Below are 18,905 nucleotides of genomic sequence, written 5' to 3'. Positions count from 1 at the left end.
AACCCGGTGCCTCTGCCTGCTTTCTGGTCGCTCCCAGGAAACAAAGTTTCGGTAGATCTCTCGAGGCGAGGGTGGGGGGGGGGCGGCCCTTTGGAGGGAGGAGGTGGGAGGAAGGGGGGATGCTTTTTTTTAAACAAATGTTTGTTTGTTTGTGTTTAAGAGAATAGGACGAGGCAGGTGCTAAGTGCTCTCCACCGTCGCCCCGTAGGACTTCTCAGGGTGGGAAAAGCCTCGCGAGCGTGGCTTTGTTTGTTTGTTTCGCCCCTCCTTCCTTGGACTTCAAACAACGTCTCCTCGGTGCGTCCCTCTCCTTTCCCCCCGAGGGCGGGCAGGCCTGTCTTTGGGAGGAGGGGAGGCGGCCCGGCCCGCTGGCGGCCCACTCCGCGCTGCGCCCGGGCCTTCACTGCACGCTTGTCTGCAGCCCGTGGTGCGGCGGCGGCGTGTCGGCGCTCACGGTGCCCACCTGCGAGTAGACGTCGTCAGGCGTCTGCTGCTGGATCCCGGGCGGCGTCATGCGCTTCTCCTTCTGGCGCCGGTTGCAGAACCAGACCCGCACCACCTCCTTCTCGAGCTGCAGGCTGTCGGCCAGGTTGGTGATCTCCTGCGCAGAGGGCTTGGGGCACTTGAGGAAGTGGCTCTCGAGCGCGCCCTTGACGCTCACCTCGATGGAGGTCCGCTTCTTGCGCTTGCGGCCCTGCGCCGCGATCTTGTCGATGCTCGTGGGGCTGCCGGTGCTCGAGTCCGCCTCCTCCAGCCACTTGTTCAGCAGCGGCTTGAGCTTGCACATGTTCTTGAAGCTCAGCTGCAGGGCCTCGAAGCGGCAGATGGGGGTCTGCGAGAACACGTTGCCGTACAGGGTGCCCAGCGCCAGCCCCACGTCAGCCTGCGTGAAGCCCAGCTTGATGCGCCGCTGCTTGAACTGCTTAGCGAACTGCTCCAGGTCGTCAGACGTCGGCGTGTCCTCGTCCGAGTGCGGGTCGTGGCTGTTGAGTCCGGGCCCCGCGCCGCCGCCGCCGCCGCCGCCGTGGTGCGGGGGTCCCTGCGCGTGGTGCGGGTGCGGCGGGTGCGCGTGCGCGTGGTGGTGGTGGTGATGGTGGTGCTCGGCCATCGGGCCACCTGCTAAGTGGAGGTTTCGCTGGAGGCAACAAAGAAAGCAGCCGCTCCTTTCTTCCGGACCAAACCGTGGACGACCGGCGACCGGCCGCTTCTCGCCGCCTCCTCAGGAACGCAGCTCACTCGTCTCCCCTTGGAGTAGTAAAACTTTTTTTTGTCCTTGAAGGCGTGGTGATGCTGGCTGCTCGCGTGCGGAGAGGAGAGGCTGGCTCCTGCTCTCCCCCTCCGGTCCTCTCGTTTCAAGTTTTGTTCTGTCCTAGGAAAACTTCTGGCGCTGGTGCATTTCTCTGAAGTTGCTATTGCCGGAGCTCGTGGTTGCCTCTGAAACAACAGTCCTTTTTCATTCTCCTCGCAACAGTCACAGTCTGATGCGACATCTTTCCTTTTGGGTAGAAATTAGGAGACAAATATAACAAGGAAAAAAATTGAACAGGAGAAAAAGGAGGTCGAGTTTCTCGGTTACCTTGCTGCTGACGGTTGGGGTTGGTGTTTTATTTTTTTCCCAGCAGAGGTCTGCAGGAGGAGGAAGAAGAGTGCACTGGTGGAGGTGGAGGTGTGTGTGTGCATATAGGGGATCCTTGATACACAACCAACTCCAGTGGCACGACGCACGGCTCGGAGGCTGCCCCGACGGCGCTGGCCGTGCCGGAGCGGAGTTGCCGCGGGAGCTCGCTCTGCGCCCTGGTTCGCGCGCTCTCCCTCTCTCTTCCCCTCTCCCTCCCTCCCTCTCTCTCGCTCTCGCTCTCTCGCCCTCTCGCCCGCCCGCTCGGATCTGACAGTTCGCTCTCTGTCCCTCCCTCTCCGAGCGGGGACTGTCGAATGTTTACCCTCCGCCGCGAGCGCGCACCCACCACTGCACTTTCCCAAATACAAGGAAGTCGAGCACCAGGGCCCCCGCTGATTGGCTACCCGCTGGGTGATTGGCAGGCCCGGAATTAGCAACCTATCCACTCCACCTGGTACCGCGTTGTGCTGCCGTCCTCCCCGCCCCCCACCCCATCCCAGAGATCGGTAACGCGCCTGGCACGGATGTGCCATTCACGGCAATACCTATAGGCAGATGTGTCCCTAAACGCTGCACAGAGGAGCCTCAGCGAACCAAGAAAAAAGAGAAAGTGGCCACGAAAACAAGGGCAAATTGAACCCTCCTCGGGGATTTCCAATGAACTAACCCGACTCGGACGTTCAGTAAATACATCGTCCCTAATGAGTGTGCGTGTGCTTGCACCCCGCAGCCGGCCGCGCTGCGCCGGCCCTGCCCGCCGCCCCGGACGCAGACGGGGAGCCGCCGGGGTGCTCGGGGCTGCCCTTCTCCCGCGAATAATTCCTCTCCTGAGCGCAGTTAGGGGTACTCAGAGCCGGAGCTCTCCAGCCCAGTCGCAGACACGCAGCCCTTGCGAGATCTCGAGATGAACAGTGGGCGCGTAGCATTTGTGTAGGATCTGGTCCAGCTCCTGCGTGCCGGGCGGGGGGGGGAGAGATGCCCTCGTAGGTAGGTTTTAGTGATTCCATTATTGCGAAGGTATAGACCTGAACGGCGGCGGTAACCAAACCCCAGACAGAACGGATTTTTCCCTGTGCGTCCCCCTAAGGTTCCTTTTTATATTTATGTATGCGTATATGTATATATGAAAGATGGAACACAGATTTCATTGAATAAATCTGAGATCTCCAGGTGCAGACGTTTGAATAGTCGGTGCCAGCACCCCATGTTTTCCTTTCCTGCCGATTTTGCTTGGATTCGGCTCAAAAACCGAGAGAGTCTCGTGGTTTTGTTTACACTGAATGGGGAGGATAGGAACAGAGCCATGGGGCCCCTTTCATTAATATACAGTGAGGATTTTGTCTAAATTACTGCTATGAATTTCACAGTACACGCTTTCAAAAGCAGTCTCAGGTGGCCTGATGAAACGTGATAACGCTTCTGCTATCCACTTTACACACATCCACTTTCTTTCTTTTCAAGGAGGGTGTGTGTGCGCGTACGGGAAGCCCCCCAAAACGCCTTGCTCCTCGAAATCAGAAATACACTTCTGTTCCGAGCTCTGTCCCCTTCGTCCTCCCCCTTCGCGTACTTAGTTCTCCAGTCGCTCCCCAGCCCCACCCATCCGTCCCCTCCCTTTGCCGAGTGTGATTGTTTTGTCTGGAAAAAAAAAAAATCCAAAGTATATAACAAGGGGAGAACAGTTAGTGCTGATTTTCATTTGCATACATTTTCATATATTTTGGTGAAAATAATAGACTAGTGGAGAGCTGGGCTTAGAGGAGTCGCTGGAAAGGCAAGACTAAGGAAGCACCGCTTCTGGGGAGTTGAGAATATGCCTCCCCCCACCCCAGTCACCTTATTATTATTTTTTTAAATGAAACATCTTCATTTATTTTAAAATCTAACCTTGGAAGTTTGCTCGGTAAGTGTTTTTCATTTTCTTTCCCTGCTTTCTCTTTTCTGCCCCTCCTTTCCGGTTTATTTATGCTCTTGTAGGTTTGGGAGCTTGTTTTCAGTGCTTGGGACAAGAGAGGGCAACTGTTTTGAAGGAAGGAAGGGAAAGAGTGTTGGGGGGAGAGTTAAAAAAACCCAACCCTGCTAAAATATTACATAAAACGATGGCCTCATTCCAAAGCTCCCCACGGCAAGGCGCTTCACTTTTTTCTTTTTCTGGGGGGGGAGAGTGCTATTAATTTTAATTGTTGATTGTCAGGGAAATATAAAGGCCCTAGAAAAAGAAGTGATGATGAAGCACGCAGTATTATAAATATTTCTTGCTTTGGGGTTTCTTTTTTCTAGAGAATCAGGACTAGAGGGAAAGAAACCCCTTTTCTGTAGCCAATGCTGATGTGTTGAACTACGTGTGCCTGCCTGGGGTTGGGGTGAGGGATTCCTGCTGGGAGCAGGGGGATGGTGTGAGGGAGGGGGGCTTGGCAAAGGGAGGGCAGAGAGCTGGAGAAGAAGGAGGCAGGGGATGAAGAAGTGGCAGGAAGTCGGTGCCCCCCTGGTTAAGGCCGCGTCTGGGGAGCTGGCCGCAAGCTGCAGTCTCCCAGCTCAGTAGTGAAAGGCCATCAGAAAGAGGGTGATCAATCAAAACTAACCAGGACACCTTACACTTTATTCCCAAAGGAGGCTGGAGCTTTAGCGTGGCATAGTGTTTTACTTTGTTTTCTATTTTTGACGGCCGGTCTTGCCCCCCTCACCCCCGCCCCCCACCCCGACTCTCACCACTGTCCCTGGGTTTTGTAAAAATTAAGGGTGCCTTGCTTGCTAGGTGCAGTTAATTCGAGAAATACGGCTGGAGGAAATAGCTAGGCCAAGTCCAAGCCCATGTGAGAACCTTACGTACTGTAGTGAAATGGGCTGGAGAGCATCCTAAAAGGTTCTTGGTTTTGTTCTTTTTAGAGGAAGTCATGTCTGGGGTGGTGAGGGGGTGAGCATCAAATAGCTGGAATATTATTGCACTTTTGTCTCCGGAACACCTTGCAATTTGAGATTTGTAATTTCTTTGGAAACAGTTGATGCCAAATCAATGAAATGGTTTCTCAGGAAGGAGGAACAGGTTTCACTTGGGGAGGGGGGAAGAATCGCCAGTTTTCCGCTCCTTGTTTTGCGTGCCCGGCAGCGTCGCTTTTGACTGAGGTTAACTCTCTGTGCTCCATTGGACCAGATGCCATATAGAGCTGCTCCCTGAAGATCATTTGTTTCCTTGATGGGGAACATTTCTGAGCAGAGCATATTGGTTGCCATAGAGAGAAAAAGAAAAGGAAGAACACTGGTCACATTAAGCTATATGTTTGTGCGCTGGGCTTTAGATAAAAGGACCTTGGCTCAGCCAAAGAGAAGAAGCCGAGACAGAGATTTCTAGCGCCACCAAAACTAGCTTTATTTTGTTTTGGACTTTTACAGTTGAAACATATAAGCTAATTTTATTTGTTGTTGTTAATTTTATATGACACGGTTTACTGAACAAAATAAACTTTGCAAGTGCTCGGGAGTCGCACTCTTGACTTGTCAGCAGGGGGCGCACTGACTCGTCTTAGCAGGTACCGTGCAAAATGCAGCTGTTTCAAAAGCAAATCTGCTCTTCCAAACTTGCCAAAGGAACAAATGCCCCTACCTTTCTATGCATATTCACAACGAGGAGTGAATTCATTGCAGAGCACAGCGCCTTAAAATAGAAGGACAGTGAGCGCCCCCCCCCCATCTCCCACCCAGCCCCTTCTGTGAAATGGCCCCGAAAGAAAAACAGTTCAAAAAACTATTCCTCCATTTCTTTCCGCAGAGTGGATGTAAGTCTGGAAAACAGAGTTGGGCTGTGAAAGCAAAAACACTTTACAAAATTATTAGGGGTATGTAGTGAGCTACCTCAGAAGCTGGCTTTCGGGTTGTATATTTTGGGAAACAGTCAAGAAGAGAAAAATACATTCTAAAGATCTTATCTACTAAATAGTGAACATTCTTCAACCTGATGCAGGCTTTGACTTCTAAATAAAAATCCAGCTCCTGGAGACCTAGTCAAGGCATCCTGGATCTCTTTTACTCCATTTGATATTTAATGGCTCCTTTAATTCTTCATACCTCCTCTGGCTGTAGAAAGATTTTGGATTTATCCTTGAAAGGCTTGTTAGGGAAAGGGGAAAATACAAAATAGCCATCCCTGAGAGGTCACTGTGCGCTTGAAACTTTTTGGCACAGTATGACTTAACACAGTTGCAGAAAAGTTCTAAGAGAGCACAGGCTTTCCGCCTCAGAGATTTTTAGATACAGACAAGGAAGACTGAACTTTATTGTGGGGAAGGATGAAAAGATACGTGGAAAACTTCCTAAAATAGTGAAGGGCAAATCCTGCCCGGTTCTGAGGAATTAGTCAGTTTGTCACTAACAATTTTCCCAAGGAGATTTGGAGAGCCTAAGAAAGGGAAGCCATGAGTGACTTGTGAGAAGCTGGCTTCCGTTGTTTAGCGGCTCCCCACACCTGTGAGTATGCCACCGAGCCTGCAGGAAGGGCCCCGGGCTGGAGGCTCTACCGTCCCTCTGGAGGAGCGGGAAAGACATCTTATCCTTTCGAACTCTACTCCAAGCCAGCCAGGTTCCAGCCAGAAGTTTTGCTTTGAAACTAACTTGAAAAAGTCAAGGTTTGGGTTTAAGTGGTATTTCATCTAGGAGGGCTGAAAGATTATGGGAATAACGTATGCAAAGGAGACACTTTAAAAAACATTTTAATTCCATGATTTTTTATCCAGAAGCTCTCACATTTAGAGTCAGGAAATGTACTATCAGGTCTGTGCGAATAACACAAAGTGGGAAATGGAAGAAACCGTGTAATTTGAACCCAAACATGGCTTTTTCTTCAGCTCTCCGGACATTTCAGACAAAAGCCTTCTGGGGGAGATCCACACGCACTAGATCAATGCCTCAAAGCTCTAGGTTACTTTGCAGGCCCTGGGCTGCTAAATGCATTTTAGAATTATTCAGGAGAAAGGGCACTTTTCTGTTTAGCCAGGCATTTTGTAAAACACTTGTTAAGCAATAACTGTATATATCGGGAGCGTACTTTTTGGTATTACTTTTCACTAACCATCACTGGGATGGTCACTATCTTGGCTGCTCTGTATGTTCCTTTTCTATAAAGTTACTTTAAAAAAAACCTGGAAGAAAAAAAAAGCTTGCTACTCATGATATCTACAATCTTAGGTTACCTCGAGTAAAGGAAATAGAAAATAATAATTCTGGGTAAAGCAACAAGTTAATTCGAGAACTGGCATATTATAGAGACTGCGTTAGCATTCTGTAATGATTTGGAGGTGGGAACAATCAAGCTGGGTATGAATTAAGATCCAAAGAGCTGGACAAAGCTACAGACTTTAAATTGCTGGGGATGGTGAAATTGCTTTTGCCAAAAGAGAGAATGAAGAACATTACCTGGGTCAGATGTACAGAATACAAACTGGGTATTTACTCATTTGCTTCCGTTTGAGAATGATAAGGTGCTCCGTCCGGTGCCGTGGCAGTGCAGAAGCACATTTGCCGTTAGCATTTACAAATTAAAATGTGTAGCATACTTACCATCCACAGTGTGCTAGATCCAAAGGAAGGGCTCTTCAGTGGTAGCTTTTGGGTGGGAATGAGGATTTGTCATCTGGCTGGGCGGTGGGTGGGTTGTTTCTTGGTCTTGCTAAGTTTTGGGAAGTGTCCCGATGGTTCCTCCTGTGTGGTTCTTTGTATCACTTTGATAACTGATTTATCTGATCTGCAGGAAAGGAGCAAGCACTTAGTTCTCTTAGATGGGCTGAAAGGAGCAAATGATAAATTCAGACACTTGTGATGTCTCACCCTCAAGTAAGAAGCTTTACTGCTGATGCTTATAAGACAGCTTTAAACTACAGACCACCTCAGACTGTGGAATCTAAATTAAGAAGGCACGATAAGTTGGTCATCGAGTGTATGCTTTTAAAACAACCCATTTCCAACAGTTTGCTCACTGTAGCTGCATCCGTGCACCTGACAAGTCTGGTAATGAAAGCTACCAATCGCTAGGGAAGCCGTGGCTGACACAATGTGATGGACTATTCTTGCCTGTCCCCCCCTCACCTCCCCCCACCAACAGTGGTCTTGGAATTTAAATTCACAGGGTTAGGTAACAGAGAACCCAGCTGATTGACCAGAGTGATGATGATGATTTATTAACAAAAACATGTGGGTATGTCTGGCTAGAAAAATATTCCAAGGTCAACTTGGTGTTTTTAAAAACAAAATATTAACTCAGCTTTGCCAGAGGGGTGGTTGGATTTTTTTGAGCTTGTGGCCCTAACAGAATGAACTCTCCTCTCTTCCTTGAGGACACGCCCTGCCCAGAATCCCCCAGATTCCCTGTATAGCTTCTCCTTTCTGGGTTGGAACCAGGTAGTCTCCTGATGGATGTCTGTAGCACACCAGAAAAAGCGATTCTTGTACTTTAGTGCCTCTGTTTTGTTTTTTTTTTTTGATTTTTTTTTAACACTTGAACTTAGCTATTGTCTGAGGAGCCGGGTGCAGATTGCAGCTCTATCAGGCTGAACGCTGCTCTTTTGGGCATTTCCCCCAAATGGTGCTCCTGTGGTGTCTTTTCTCCTGTGGATGCTGAAGCTCCCACTTCACTGCCCTGCTCCCTCCCTAGGCTCACCCTGGACTGTCAGCCTTAGGGGGTCTTCAAGGCTGGCTATTCTGCTCACTTTTAAAATACAGTACCAATATTCATTGATAACTGACACTTCGGATACTCTGTGGTTTGCAGCAATAAAATTCCAGCACTAAAATATCTGGCAAAGAGACTTTGGCGGTAGAACTAAACGACCTTGCTCATTGTAGCTTCATGCAACTGGGGCTTGTTAGTCCCCAGTTAAAAGTTCTGTGTCTGATTATAGCTTTGAAGGCCCACCTCCTCCCCCCAGATTTCAGGTAGGGAGCCTGGTTTCTCAACAAAGCCCAAGGGGAGGATCCCAAGCCTACAGTGGTGTTGGACAGCCCTCAGCTCTTAATTTAATATTATATCAGGGTGCAAAAAACCTCCAGAAGTCAAGGCGTGTGTTGTCCAAATGGCTTAGGCTCTGTTCCCTTTATTTGAAATTCACATCGCAGAAACAAAACAAGTAAAACTTCACTTGGAAAAACATTGACTATTCAAGTCTCCAAAATTCGAAAACACTGGTGTGTCAGTGCTAGGGTCCAGCAAGCGATTCCTTTCCAGGGTTAGGAAGTCAGATTGGGACGTTCCCTAGAAAGGTTTGCTTTGGGCGCGGGGGGTGGTGGTGGTGGTGGTGTCTCTCTTCCGCAGCCGCAGGGTCCCCCTGCCCGCCCCCTGCTGTGATTTGCGGTCCTCCGAAGCGGCTTCTCTCGAATAGGCGGCGGCTTCTGGGGGTCCCAGGGCCGAGCTCTGCTTCCTTAGACTGCGTTTTATTTTACCGAGAGCACAATTTGCATAATAAAATGAAGAGGACCCATTCCTCCCCTTTTCTCCGTACCCACTGCCCGGCAAGGACTTTGAGACTGTTATCTGAACACCCTGAGCGGCCTTCAGAAGTAGAATTAGCATTGCTTTTCTAGGGGAAAAAGAAAACGGAAAGCGATTAAAAGCGAGAAGGCCAGGGGAGAGGGAGTAAAGGAGGAGGAGTGAGGTGGCGGAGAAAGCGGGGAGGGAGCGAGGAGCGCGGGGCCAGAGGCACAAAGGGGAGAGAGACCAGACGGGGTGCGGGCCAGCGACTAGGGAAACGCTGAGTCACCCTAACCGGTCACCGGGGACAAGGCGGCGAGATGCCGCAGCCCAGGAACAGCCGGTGCGCATCGCACCCCACCTTCTAGGCCTCCTTCCCGCCCGCCGCCGGCGGAGCGCGGCCGTGGAGCTCGGCGCCGCCCGCCCGCCTTTGTCACCGGCTCGGTGCGCGGCCGCGGGCTCCCGCGGCGGGCTTTGTTCTGGCGGAGCAGGGCAGGACCCCTCGCCCCGCCGCCCCCGCCCCCCCGAGCTGGGGAAGCTGGGGGTGGGGACGGGGCGAAGGGGACGGGGACCAGAGGAGCGTCGGCGGGCGCCTTGGAGCCTGGGATTTCCTGCCTTCGCTCTTTTCGTAATTGAGCTGTTCTCCTTCGGGGCGGGGGCCGGGCGGCGCGGGAGGTGCAGGACGAGCGGGAAAGGGGCGCCCGCTCTCCGCCTGCCGCGGGGGCGAGCGCGGCTAGCGGCGGATCCGCATTGTGTCCGAGTGTGCACGGCTGGAGGGGCGCAGGCATCGGTGCGGGAGGAGAGCCGCTGAATCTGGCCCCGCGTTCCAGGTTTCGGGCCAAGGTTTTGGCGGCTGCGGGGCGCCTCGGGTCAGTGCCCGGTTCTCCCCCAAGATCTGCTCTCGAGATGCTTTGGGACCGCGCGTGGGCGCTGTGGACGCGCCCTGGGTCCGGGGGCTGCCCACGGGGAGCGCGCAGATCCCCGTCGCCGAGGCCTGTGGCTGGGGACAAAGAGGCAGACGGCCGGAGCGACCAGCGGGCGGGCGCGCACAGGCACCCAGGCGCGCACCCCACCGGGGCCCTCCCCTGGAGCCCCCGCGCCTCGGGGCCCGCGGCTCTGCGTCTGGAAAGTTCGTCCCTCGCACAGCCCGCTCCCTCCTCTCACCCTTGCCTTTAGCAAACGGCGTGGGATCGTGTGTCACCCTCTCCCTAGCCACCCCCAAAGGTGTGGGCAGATTGCAAGAGTTGCTGCTCTGTTATTGTTTGTCAAACAGGCCCTTTCTCTTGGGAGAGGGGCGAGGGGCATGTGGCGGATCCCGGGCCAGGATTACATTAATCAAAGCATTATTTCCCCAGAGAAGCCGAGCACAAATGATAGTAAATCCTAATAAAATTGGATCGCGGAGAAATGGTACGCTTTAAGTAATCTGGGCCGCCTGGTAAAAAAATCTCACGTTTATAAGATGTGGGTCTTAAAAAAAAAGTCTGCACACCTTTGGCCTTGGTTGCTGGGTCCGTATCGATCGGGACGGGGGACAGTCACCACCCCAAGTTCAGGTGAACTTCTGAAGTGAGAAAGGGACGTGGACACCCCGGAGTCCGAGGTTCTATTCCAAGGGTACTCTTGGCCCGGGCGCCCCTCTGGAGTATTTGCAGAGGCCCTGGGCCTGATCGAGACCCCTCGGTGCCCTGCGAGGACACGGACTCTTCCTCTGGGATCGTGGCTCCACCGTCCTCCTCTAGCGAAGCTGCAGGGCGGGCAGTCCCCGTGGGTGGCGGCGCGAAGCCCATCGGGCGGGCGGCGGGACTGCCAGGGCTCCCCGGCCCCCGGCCCAGGGCCCGCCCGAACAGGAAAGGGGGTGACTGCTGGGGAAGCCGGGAGCGCGGCTGGCCGCGGCACTTCTGGTACTTTCAGGTCGTCCCAGGCTGGAAGCAGGCTCGCACTTCGTCCGCCTCCGTCCCCCAGCTGGTAGGAAACTTTCCGATGTCCGGCGCGGCCGTGCGCTAGAGAAGAGCTCTCCTCCCCACCCAGAGCTCCGAGCAGGCAGGCAAAGCCCACCGTCCAGGAGGAGACCTCCCCGGCCAGCTCCCGTCCCCCTCCGGCCGCGGGACACGAGAGCGGACTAGCTGGTGACAAGCGGGAAAGCGCCGTCCCCGTCCTGCGGGCGAGCACCAGCCTCCGGACTCCGCGCGACCTTCCAGAGACGCGCGGCCGAGACCGCTTCCGCGCCGGCCTCGCGGTCCCTCCTCCGCGCCAGAGGCCGCGGCCCCGGGAGGGCGGGGCCCCCTTTTTGGAGCGGTGTGCCTGTGCGTGTGTGCAGGTGCGGTGTGCGGTGTGCGTGGTGCTGTGTGTGTGTGTGTGTGTGTGTGCGCGCGCGCGAGGGCTGCGTGCGTGGGCGGCGTGCGTGGGAGTGCGGTGAGCGCGCAGGGCAGGGCAGGAGGCGGTGAGGGATGCTCTGGTGTAGCTCTGAGATCTAAATCTGCTACCTAGAGCTCCCCCGCCCCCCGACGCGGGCGTCTCCTTCCTCCGCCTTCCATACCCTCTGAGCCCCAGAGAGATCCCTCTTGGGGTCCCGGCATGTTCATGGACCCCGGACTCACGTGAGCGAGGGTGAGCCGAAAGGGACCGTGTCCGCTGAGAAATGCGACCGAGAGCCTTTCCAGGCTCCTGCCTGCCCTTGAGACGGGATTTCACCCACTGGGAAGCCACGTTTCAGGGGCTTGTGTATCTGCTTCCTCTCGGTCTTGGCCTTCAAAGGGGCTTGCGTGGAGGTTGTTTTTATTATTTTGGGAGGCATAGGGTGGAGGTAGGAACTAGTTGAATATCACTTTTGTGGGTCTCTTTAGCTGACCTGCCAGCCAGTTTGCGGGCTCCTTTCCAGTGATGGGAATTTTTTTTTGGGGGGGCGGGGAGTGCAGACACCCACACCTTTTCAGTTCTGAAATAATGACTCTCCTTTCCTCCAATCTCTGATTTTCATAATTTCATACAGAACAGGGCTGTCAGTTATCTCTTATTAGACAAGAGGAAAGCAGCCTAATAGAAAACTTGGGCCCAATGAAATCCCTCCTTCTTACAACATCAACTAGCCTATCCAAGTTGTTCAACTCTCAGGGGGAACACGGGGCAGAGGGAATTCAGAAAAGGCTAAATATTTCTCTCCATCACTGAAAATATGAACCCAGTTGCCCACCTGTAGTTTTGATAACGTGACTTTCAGAGGATCCTAAAAATAAACTTTATAAATACTTTGTGTCCTCTTTCTGTTCTAATGTTTGCATCTGGGGATTTTCACTAATTTGGAAACACCATTGGTATATATGTTTTTGCTTCTTGGATTTAGATGGACATTATGTGGTTTAACTCTTAGCCACAATTCACTATAAGACCTCCTGTTCTGGAGAAAGGCTCTGAGTGAAATTTACTCACACTCACCTCAAGAGACCCTCACCAGCCAGTATCTTGATACTATTTCCATCACTCCTTTTCATAAGATAGTGTGTAGACAGCTAAATTTTGGTAAAGAAGGTTAATGGTAAAATGTCAATGTTTAACAGGATGAGCTTTTGTCTTTGGATTCAAAGTTCAGCTTTTCTTTGAATTATTTATCAAGCTGTTTGCCCATAGGCCTTCCTAAGAGAAGGGCAAGGTGAAGGGGGGGGGGACCACTCATTTATTTGAAGCATATGTTGACATAAGATTAAAAAACTAGCCTTTTGGAAAACAGTAATAAGTAAACCATGTCTATAAACACCCACCTTTGGGACTGTGAGAAAAAGCAAACCTAATTACTTTCGTAGAAAACAGCCTCAGTTAACAGTTAACTAAAATATTGTATGACAGTCCCTTGGAAGCTCCTCCTCCTTCAGTATAGGACCCTTTGGTAATATACACATATTTATACATGATGTAAATATACATATGCACGAGGGTAGATGTTTATGTACATAACATAACAAAATATATACATACCCCAACTGAATACATTTGCATATAACATGCCCATGTGTACTATACCAAACTTCAACGAGTAACAATACATTCTATAACAGATAGTCCTAAAATAAGAGGAAGAGTGAGTGAATCTTATCCCTATTGAAAAAAATTTCAAAATTTCTTTTGAAATCTGAATTGCGCCAGCTGTAGATGACACCACAGGAGTCAGTTAGAAAAAATCCATGCACAGTTTTAATATTTGCAGCACGTTCCATTTAAAAATACTATAAACGACTCATTTTACATAAAATAAAAAAGGGCACCCTACGTTAGAATTTAAAATATAAACATTCCATCTAAATTCAGGTACTTTTCATCTTTTTTTCCCCCTGCAAATTAAATACTGTTGTCTTCGAACAAAAATTCAATTCGGCACACAATGGAAAAGAGCATTAGTTTTATTTTCCATTCTGCTGTAAGGAAAACATTTTTTAAGTAGTTTAATTCTGTGGGCCTTTATGTCATTAAAAGACATTCAGTAGTCTAGTGATAATTCCAAATGGAAAAGCAAGTTGGAGGTATATGTTTATCCTTGAAATGATTTGTGTAATATGGGATGACATCTTACTTATTTGCCTCTTTTTACATAGTATTTTGAATCTTTGCATTTTCAAAGACTTTTTTTTGGTTGAAATAAGAATTACAGTTAAAATGAATACATTGGCAAGAATCCAAATGCCTGTTCACGCTGAGCAAATGTAAAGAAATATTATACCTGAAGGTTATGCTTGAAAAGTTATTTGTCCTCATTGATAAAAAGAATCAAAATGATAAAGTTTTGAAATCTCCTTGAGGACCGTGATAGGAGCTCTCTCGTGTAATGAGAGTTATTTTTACTGATATTACAAAATATTTTGTTGGCTTTCCTATGTTTATGTCAACGTACATTTCTTTGCTGAAAAACATATACGGTGTTTATGATGGCATTTATTCCCACATGTAATTTATTGCTTGTTTATTTCAGAGTATTTCAAAGACTGATGACTCATCGGTGGTGTCTAAATATTAGTGATGAGCTTGTGAAAATAAAAATCAGTTTAGCCGAAGTGCTTTTTGAGGTTTGTTTTTTAATTTCTTAAAAAAAAATTAAAGTTAAAATGATGGAAATACCACAAGTGAAAAAATTTTTAAAAAAGAATAATCCTTGGAAAGAAGTAAAAACATTTTACTCTAGATGGGGTTTAAAATCAAGTGTAAAAATAAGTTAGTCTTTTATTTTAGAAAGTTTTCTATCTGATGGTGTGGTATGATAGAAGGAGAAATAGGCTATATAATGATCTAAAATTGCACAACGTGTATTAAAAAATTTGGATAAAGAGTCATTCACTCCAAAATGTAAAAGAATCTTTTCTGTCGATTTAATTAATGAAGTGAGTAAAGGACTGTTTTAGTAAGCTCAAGTTACGTATACAGAAAGACTTGTAAGAATAAATACTCTGGTGTTCTGTGGCCGAAAAGCAGACAGAACTATAATATAGCAGATAAAACTCCCTAGAATGTAGACATCCAAGATCCAATTTTTAAAAAATTTGTCAGTTACAGAAAAGAAGGGAAAAAGCTTATTAACTCAGGGCAGCTATAAGATGTTGACAGATATCAAGTTTCATAGCCAGCCAGGCTGTTAGAAAACTGCTCAGATGTCGGTGGAGAGCAAGTTACTCTGTGAAACCAGTTTCACAGTGAATTATCTTCTTAATAAATTTAAACTCCAGCTTTATAGACTAACCATTTTCTTCCTCTCTCCTCTACTTCCTCCCTCCCTCCCTCTCTGCCTTTCCTCCCCCGCCTTTTTTTTAAGTCTGTAAGCAGTTGGGTGAGACTGCTTTAGTGAGGTTCTGAACGACACCCAGGGGGATTTCAGGTCCTCAGCCTCACTGTTTAGACACTATTAGTGACACACATCGAGGTGAGATGTATCTGTGCTCTCTCAAAACATTTATTTTCTTTCCTCATCCAACTACTAGCATCTTTTAAAGAGAAAACCAGGCAATGTCTACCGAAGGCAAAATAAGTCAGAGAATTTAATTAATTATTTGAAGAATTCAGGCATTGCTCCTCTTCCTTCAGCCTAGCTATTAAGAAAAAAAAAAAAAGAGAGAGAGAGTGAAATTTGAACAGTCTAGATTGGCTATCTATAGTGATTAAATTTGTAAGCTAGCAACAAGTTCTAGAAGATCTTGCTTGATTCCATATTGTACCGCTGGAACACACACCTGAATGGACCTCCAGGTGAGGCAGTTACTAGATTTAAATACAGAGAGTGGAGGGGGCTGACTTTCCAGCTTTGTCTGAGTACATTGATTGAAGTTATTAGATAATTGTTCACCTTTCTACTTAGCCCCGTGAGAGGAGACACACACATATTGTAAAATACTTCAAATTAATGTTAAATAGTCCAACTGGGATTGCTAAAGTTATTTACATTTAGCAATGGATTAAAATGTTAGCATTATACATTTAATAAATTAGAATCTTGTACGCTCTGACTTGCAAACATCTGCTGAACACATTTTCAAGGGTCTTTTAGGGAGGACAATTTTCTCTGTGTAATTTGAATTCAAAGGTGCAGTCCCTTTACCTTCTCTGTGGGACAAAAATATGAGAGGAAAATGTTATGTATTGTAGGTGGTAATTGGTCCATAGACTATTTTAAAGTAGTCTTTGGTGGAGTAGGATAAGATGTGGGTTTAGTTTATAGAACATTAGTAAACCTTAATTACAGGAGATTTTTAAAAAGATATCTAGTTGCAAATATTATTTTAAAAATAGCACCTAGAGTCTATATTAATGAGCGTTGCTTACTTTCTCAAAAATTTCTGGAAAATTATGTCACTACATTTTGCATTCATCTAATTAAACAACTGAAATATTGTTCTAACACATAAGCTACTCCAAGAACAAATAAAATGTATGCCAGATAAAAAATATTGCTGATTTCATATCTGCTATAATAACAAGAGGGAGTGGCCAGGTGAAAACTATAGGCGAGTAATGCTTTATATTTATTTATAAAGTTGTTTTATTACACTAACAGAAATTATGAAAAAGTGTGATAATCTTTTGACATTTTTCATGATTCCTACTTCTAGATGCGCCTAAAAATAGGGAAATACTTAGAGCTTTAATGTTTGCTTGCACAGAAAGTAAACATCTAGAAAAATGTAATGAATAAGTGAATGAAGGATATTTAACAACTGGGCAGTTAAACCTAAGATTGTACTTTTGCTATTTACAATTACTAGTCTAGTCATACTACCCTATTTTTTCCTTGAGCCTCCAAAAACTTACACAACGCGGAATTATTACAGAATCACTCATTATTTCTCACCCCAGACCCTTTTCAATGAAATAATGCCATCCACTGAAGATTTATGGCAAAACAAGATAATAGACTTATTATTGGGAAGTTCTCCTGTCATAAGAATTTACAAGATTTTTTGGAAATAATACCTCTAGGGATATCTATTTTGCTTCCCTTTTTTCTCATTTTAGAGTTAAGGCCTAATTTTCCATGTTGGCCATTGATCATGGTGGAGGCTGTTCAGAGGTAGCCATGTAATTTCTTTATCTTTCACCTGCAAATTACACACATTATTTTGCAGCTCAAAATAAGCATTCCCAATGAGTTGCATTCAGTAAATGTCTTTCACAGCATTAGTACAGAACTGAGGTACAAAAGAATATTAATCTAATACATTCCAAAATTCAAATACTTGTGATTAATAAGCATTATTATCTATAAATAAGGCCCTAATGATACTTTGGCAGTGTTGTAAACACAAGAATCAGAGGCAATTATTGTCATTATTGTTCAGTAAGTACTTCCCATGAATACCAAATGGGTATTGCTGTCCAGCTACTTGGCAAGTAAGGTTCCCATAAAGAAACAGCTGTTGTCCAATCAGGACTGGCTACTGTTTACTGCCCTTCACCCCAAATGCAGGGTCCTTAAAGAAAGGAAAAAAAAAAAAAAACCCAAACCCAAGCCATCAGAAGAGTTTTGATGCAATTAAAAAAATATCGTTTCTAATAAATATAAAAGCATCTTGAAAATAGTGCTGTTGTGAAGTACTGACGTTGGTGAATTGGATACATTAGCAACCATTGTGTTCGCGAGAAGGAAAGGTCCCATTTGTGAGGCTCCAGGCCCAGTGTGATGAGCTGCCCTGGAAGTAAAATCAGTGGACAACGAAAAATCAACGGCAACAACGTGAATTACCCTTCAAAGAGCATGGGCTTGAGCACGTCCTTACTTTTTTACCTTCCTCAGTCTACACAGAGCTCACCCCTCTCTATTAAACAGGACCAGCCCACCAGACCCAACTCTAAAGTGGGGTGTGAGTGTGTACGTGTGTGTGCGTGTGTGTGTGACCTGCTGCAGTACCGGTAGAGTAAGTTGCTCATGTTCATAGGGAAACGGACACAGTCACACATGCGCTCTGCCCTCCGGCTCTTAGAAGTCAATGCCGGACCGGCCTTGGCTGCGTCCATGAGCTGATTTTAGCTTGCAGTCAATTCGGTGGCACTGGTTAAAAGCTAAGTTGGTTTTTGTGGAGAGGGGAAAAGTTTCATATACATTTTCCTAAGGGATATATGCATTTAGCATCAAATGTAGAGTTGTCTATTTTTAAATTTTCTTGTGCCAAGCCTTATGCTTTAAAGATGTTATAGGTATACAGTGGGGGTAGGGAAGCATTGAACTGGTTTCCCAAGGCGTCGGAGAAACTTAGGAGGGCTTGGGTGGCAGCGGAGTAGGTGATGCGGAAGAAACCGCCGTTGGCAGTCAATTTGCGCGAGGGTGTGGTCTTTATGGAGCATGCGCCGTGCGCCCGCTGGAGGTACAGACTCTCCACGCCCAACCTCCGACAGACCCCTGGGTACCAGCGCTTCAGGTTTGATGGGGTTTCCCCTCTTGCCCTCAGAAAACTGAAACAGCCGGGATTCCGTTGTCCTCCCAGTAAACTGGGAGGGCGACCAGGTAGAGTGTCAACCTATGAGGTCCTTCTGTCCTTCTGAAAATGTTCTTGCCACCGTCGCCTGGGCTTTGTCATGGGAGCGAGGTAGCCACGCTTGGGGATGCAGGTGGCTGGACTCCAAAGCTGTTGCTGATGGGAAACAGTGGATTCTAACCCGGGACCTGGCCACCCTCTTCTCTCTCCCCTCTTCTCTCTCTTCCGTTTTGAACTCCTCTGCATGGGCTGGAGGGTGAATGGTCCACCAGGACTCATCAGCTTGTGTTCATCTCTGATTTGGGGAAGATGAGAAAAGGTGAGCTCTTCCAAGCAAATCTTTTCTCGCTTTCAAGCATATAAAGACTCAAAAGAGAATTTCTATGACAACAACAGTAATAATAAGAACCACATGTTACTAAGGACTTACCATGTACCAGGTATTGAAACATGGACCTGTGTGCATTGTCCTAGTTAAGCCTCTAAACACCCCTTGAAATGCAGCCTGTATCCCAGTTGGACAGATGAGCCAACCGAGGCTTCCAGGGGCTAAGTTACCTGCCCAAGGTCCCGGAGTGGTGGTACCCAGTTCTGAACTTCGGTCACGTCTCTTGGAGACAAGGTACTTTTACCAGTGATGCTTTACTGCTTTGCAAATTCTGGGACCCTGCTGCCTTCTCCCCTTCTTGGAGATCCCCAGATGTCCCCTCTTTGGGGCCACCTCTGTGCTTGCCTGCCAAGCAGTCCTGTGACATTTGTGAGTGCAGCGTCCCCAGCAGTCTCACGTCAAAACCAGGATGGTGGGCTTCCCTGGTGGCGCAGTGGTTGAGAGTTCGCCTGCCGATGCAGGGGACATGGGTTCGTGCCCCGGTCCGGGAAGATCCCACAT

At 48.0% G+C, this 18,905-nt stretch overlaps 2 protein-coding genes across 2 annotated transcripts in view; both read right to left on the bottom strand.

Annotated features, from left to right (window-relative positions):
• Positions 1–376: 376 nt before the first annotated feature.
• Positions 377–1,108, bottom strand: POU3F3 (POU class 3 homeobox 3). Its single transcript, XM_024743977.1, has one exon. The coding sequence runs from the start codon at positions 1,106–1,108 to the stop codon at positions 401–403; it is 708 nt and encodes a 235-aa protein (XP_024599745.1). The 3' UTR covers positions 377–400.
• Positions 1,109–4,672: 3,564 nt separating this feature from the next.
• The window catches only part of LOC112399024 (uncharacterized), a 22,207-nt gene continuing 7,974 nt past the window's right edge, over positions 4,673–18,905 (bottom strand). Inside the window, exons 2-4 of the mRNA XM_024743976.1 lie at positions 10,564–11,375; positions 7,169–7,352; positions 4,673–4,824 (exon numbers count right to left, since the gene is read on the bottom strand). Coding sequence (XP_024599744.1) covers positions 7,238–7,352; positions 10,564–11,375 — 927 coding nt within the window. The 3' untranslated portion in view covers positions 4,673–4,824; positions 7,169–7,237. The remainder of the gene's footprint in view (positions 4,825–7,168; positions 7,353–10,563; positions 11,376–18,905) is intronic.

This window comes from Neophocaena asiaeorientalis, unplaced genomic scaffold (genome assembly GCF_003031525.2).
Source record: "Neophocaena asiaeorientalis asiaeorientalis breed wild unplaced genomic scaffold, Neophocaena_asiaeorientalis_V1.1 scaffold114, whole genome shotgun sequence".
NCBI lineage: Eukaryota > Metazoa > Chordata > Mammalia > Artiodactyla > Phocoenidae > Neophocaena > Neophocaena asiaeorientalis.
This window is presented reverse-complemented; position numbering and strand designations above follow the sequence as displayed.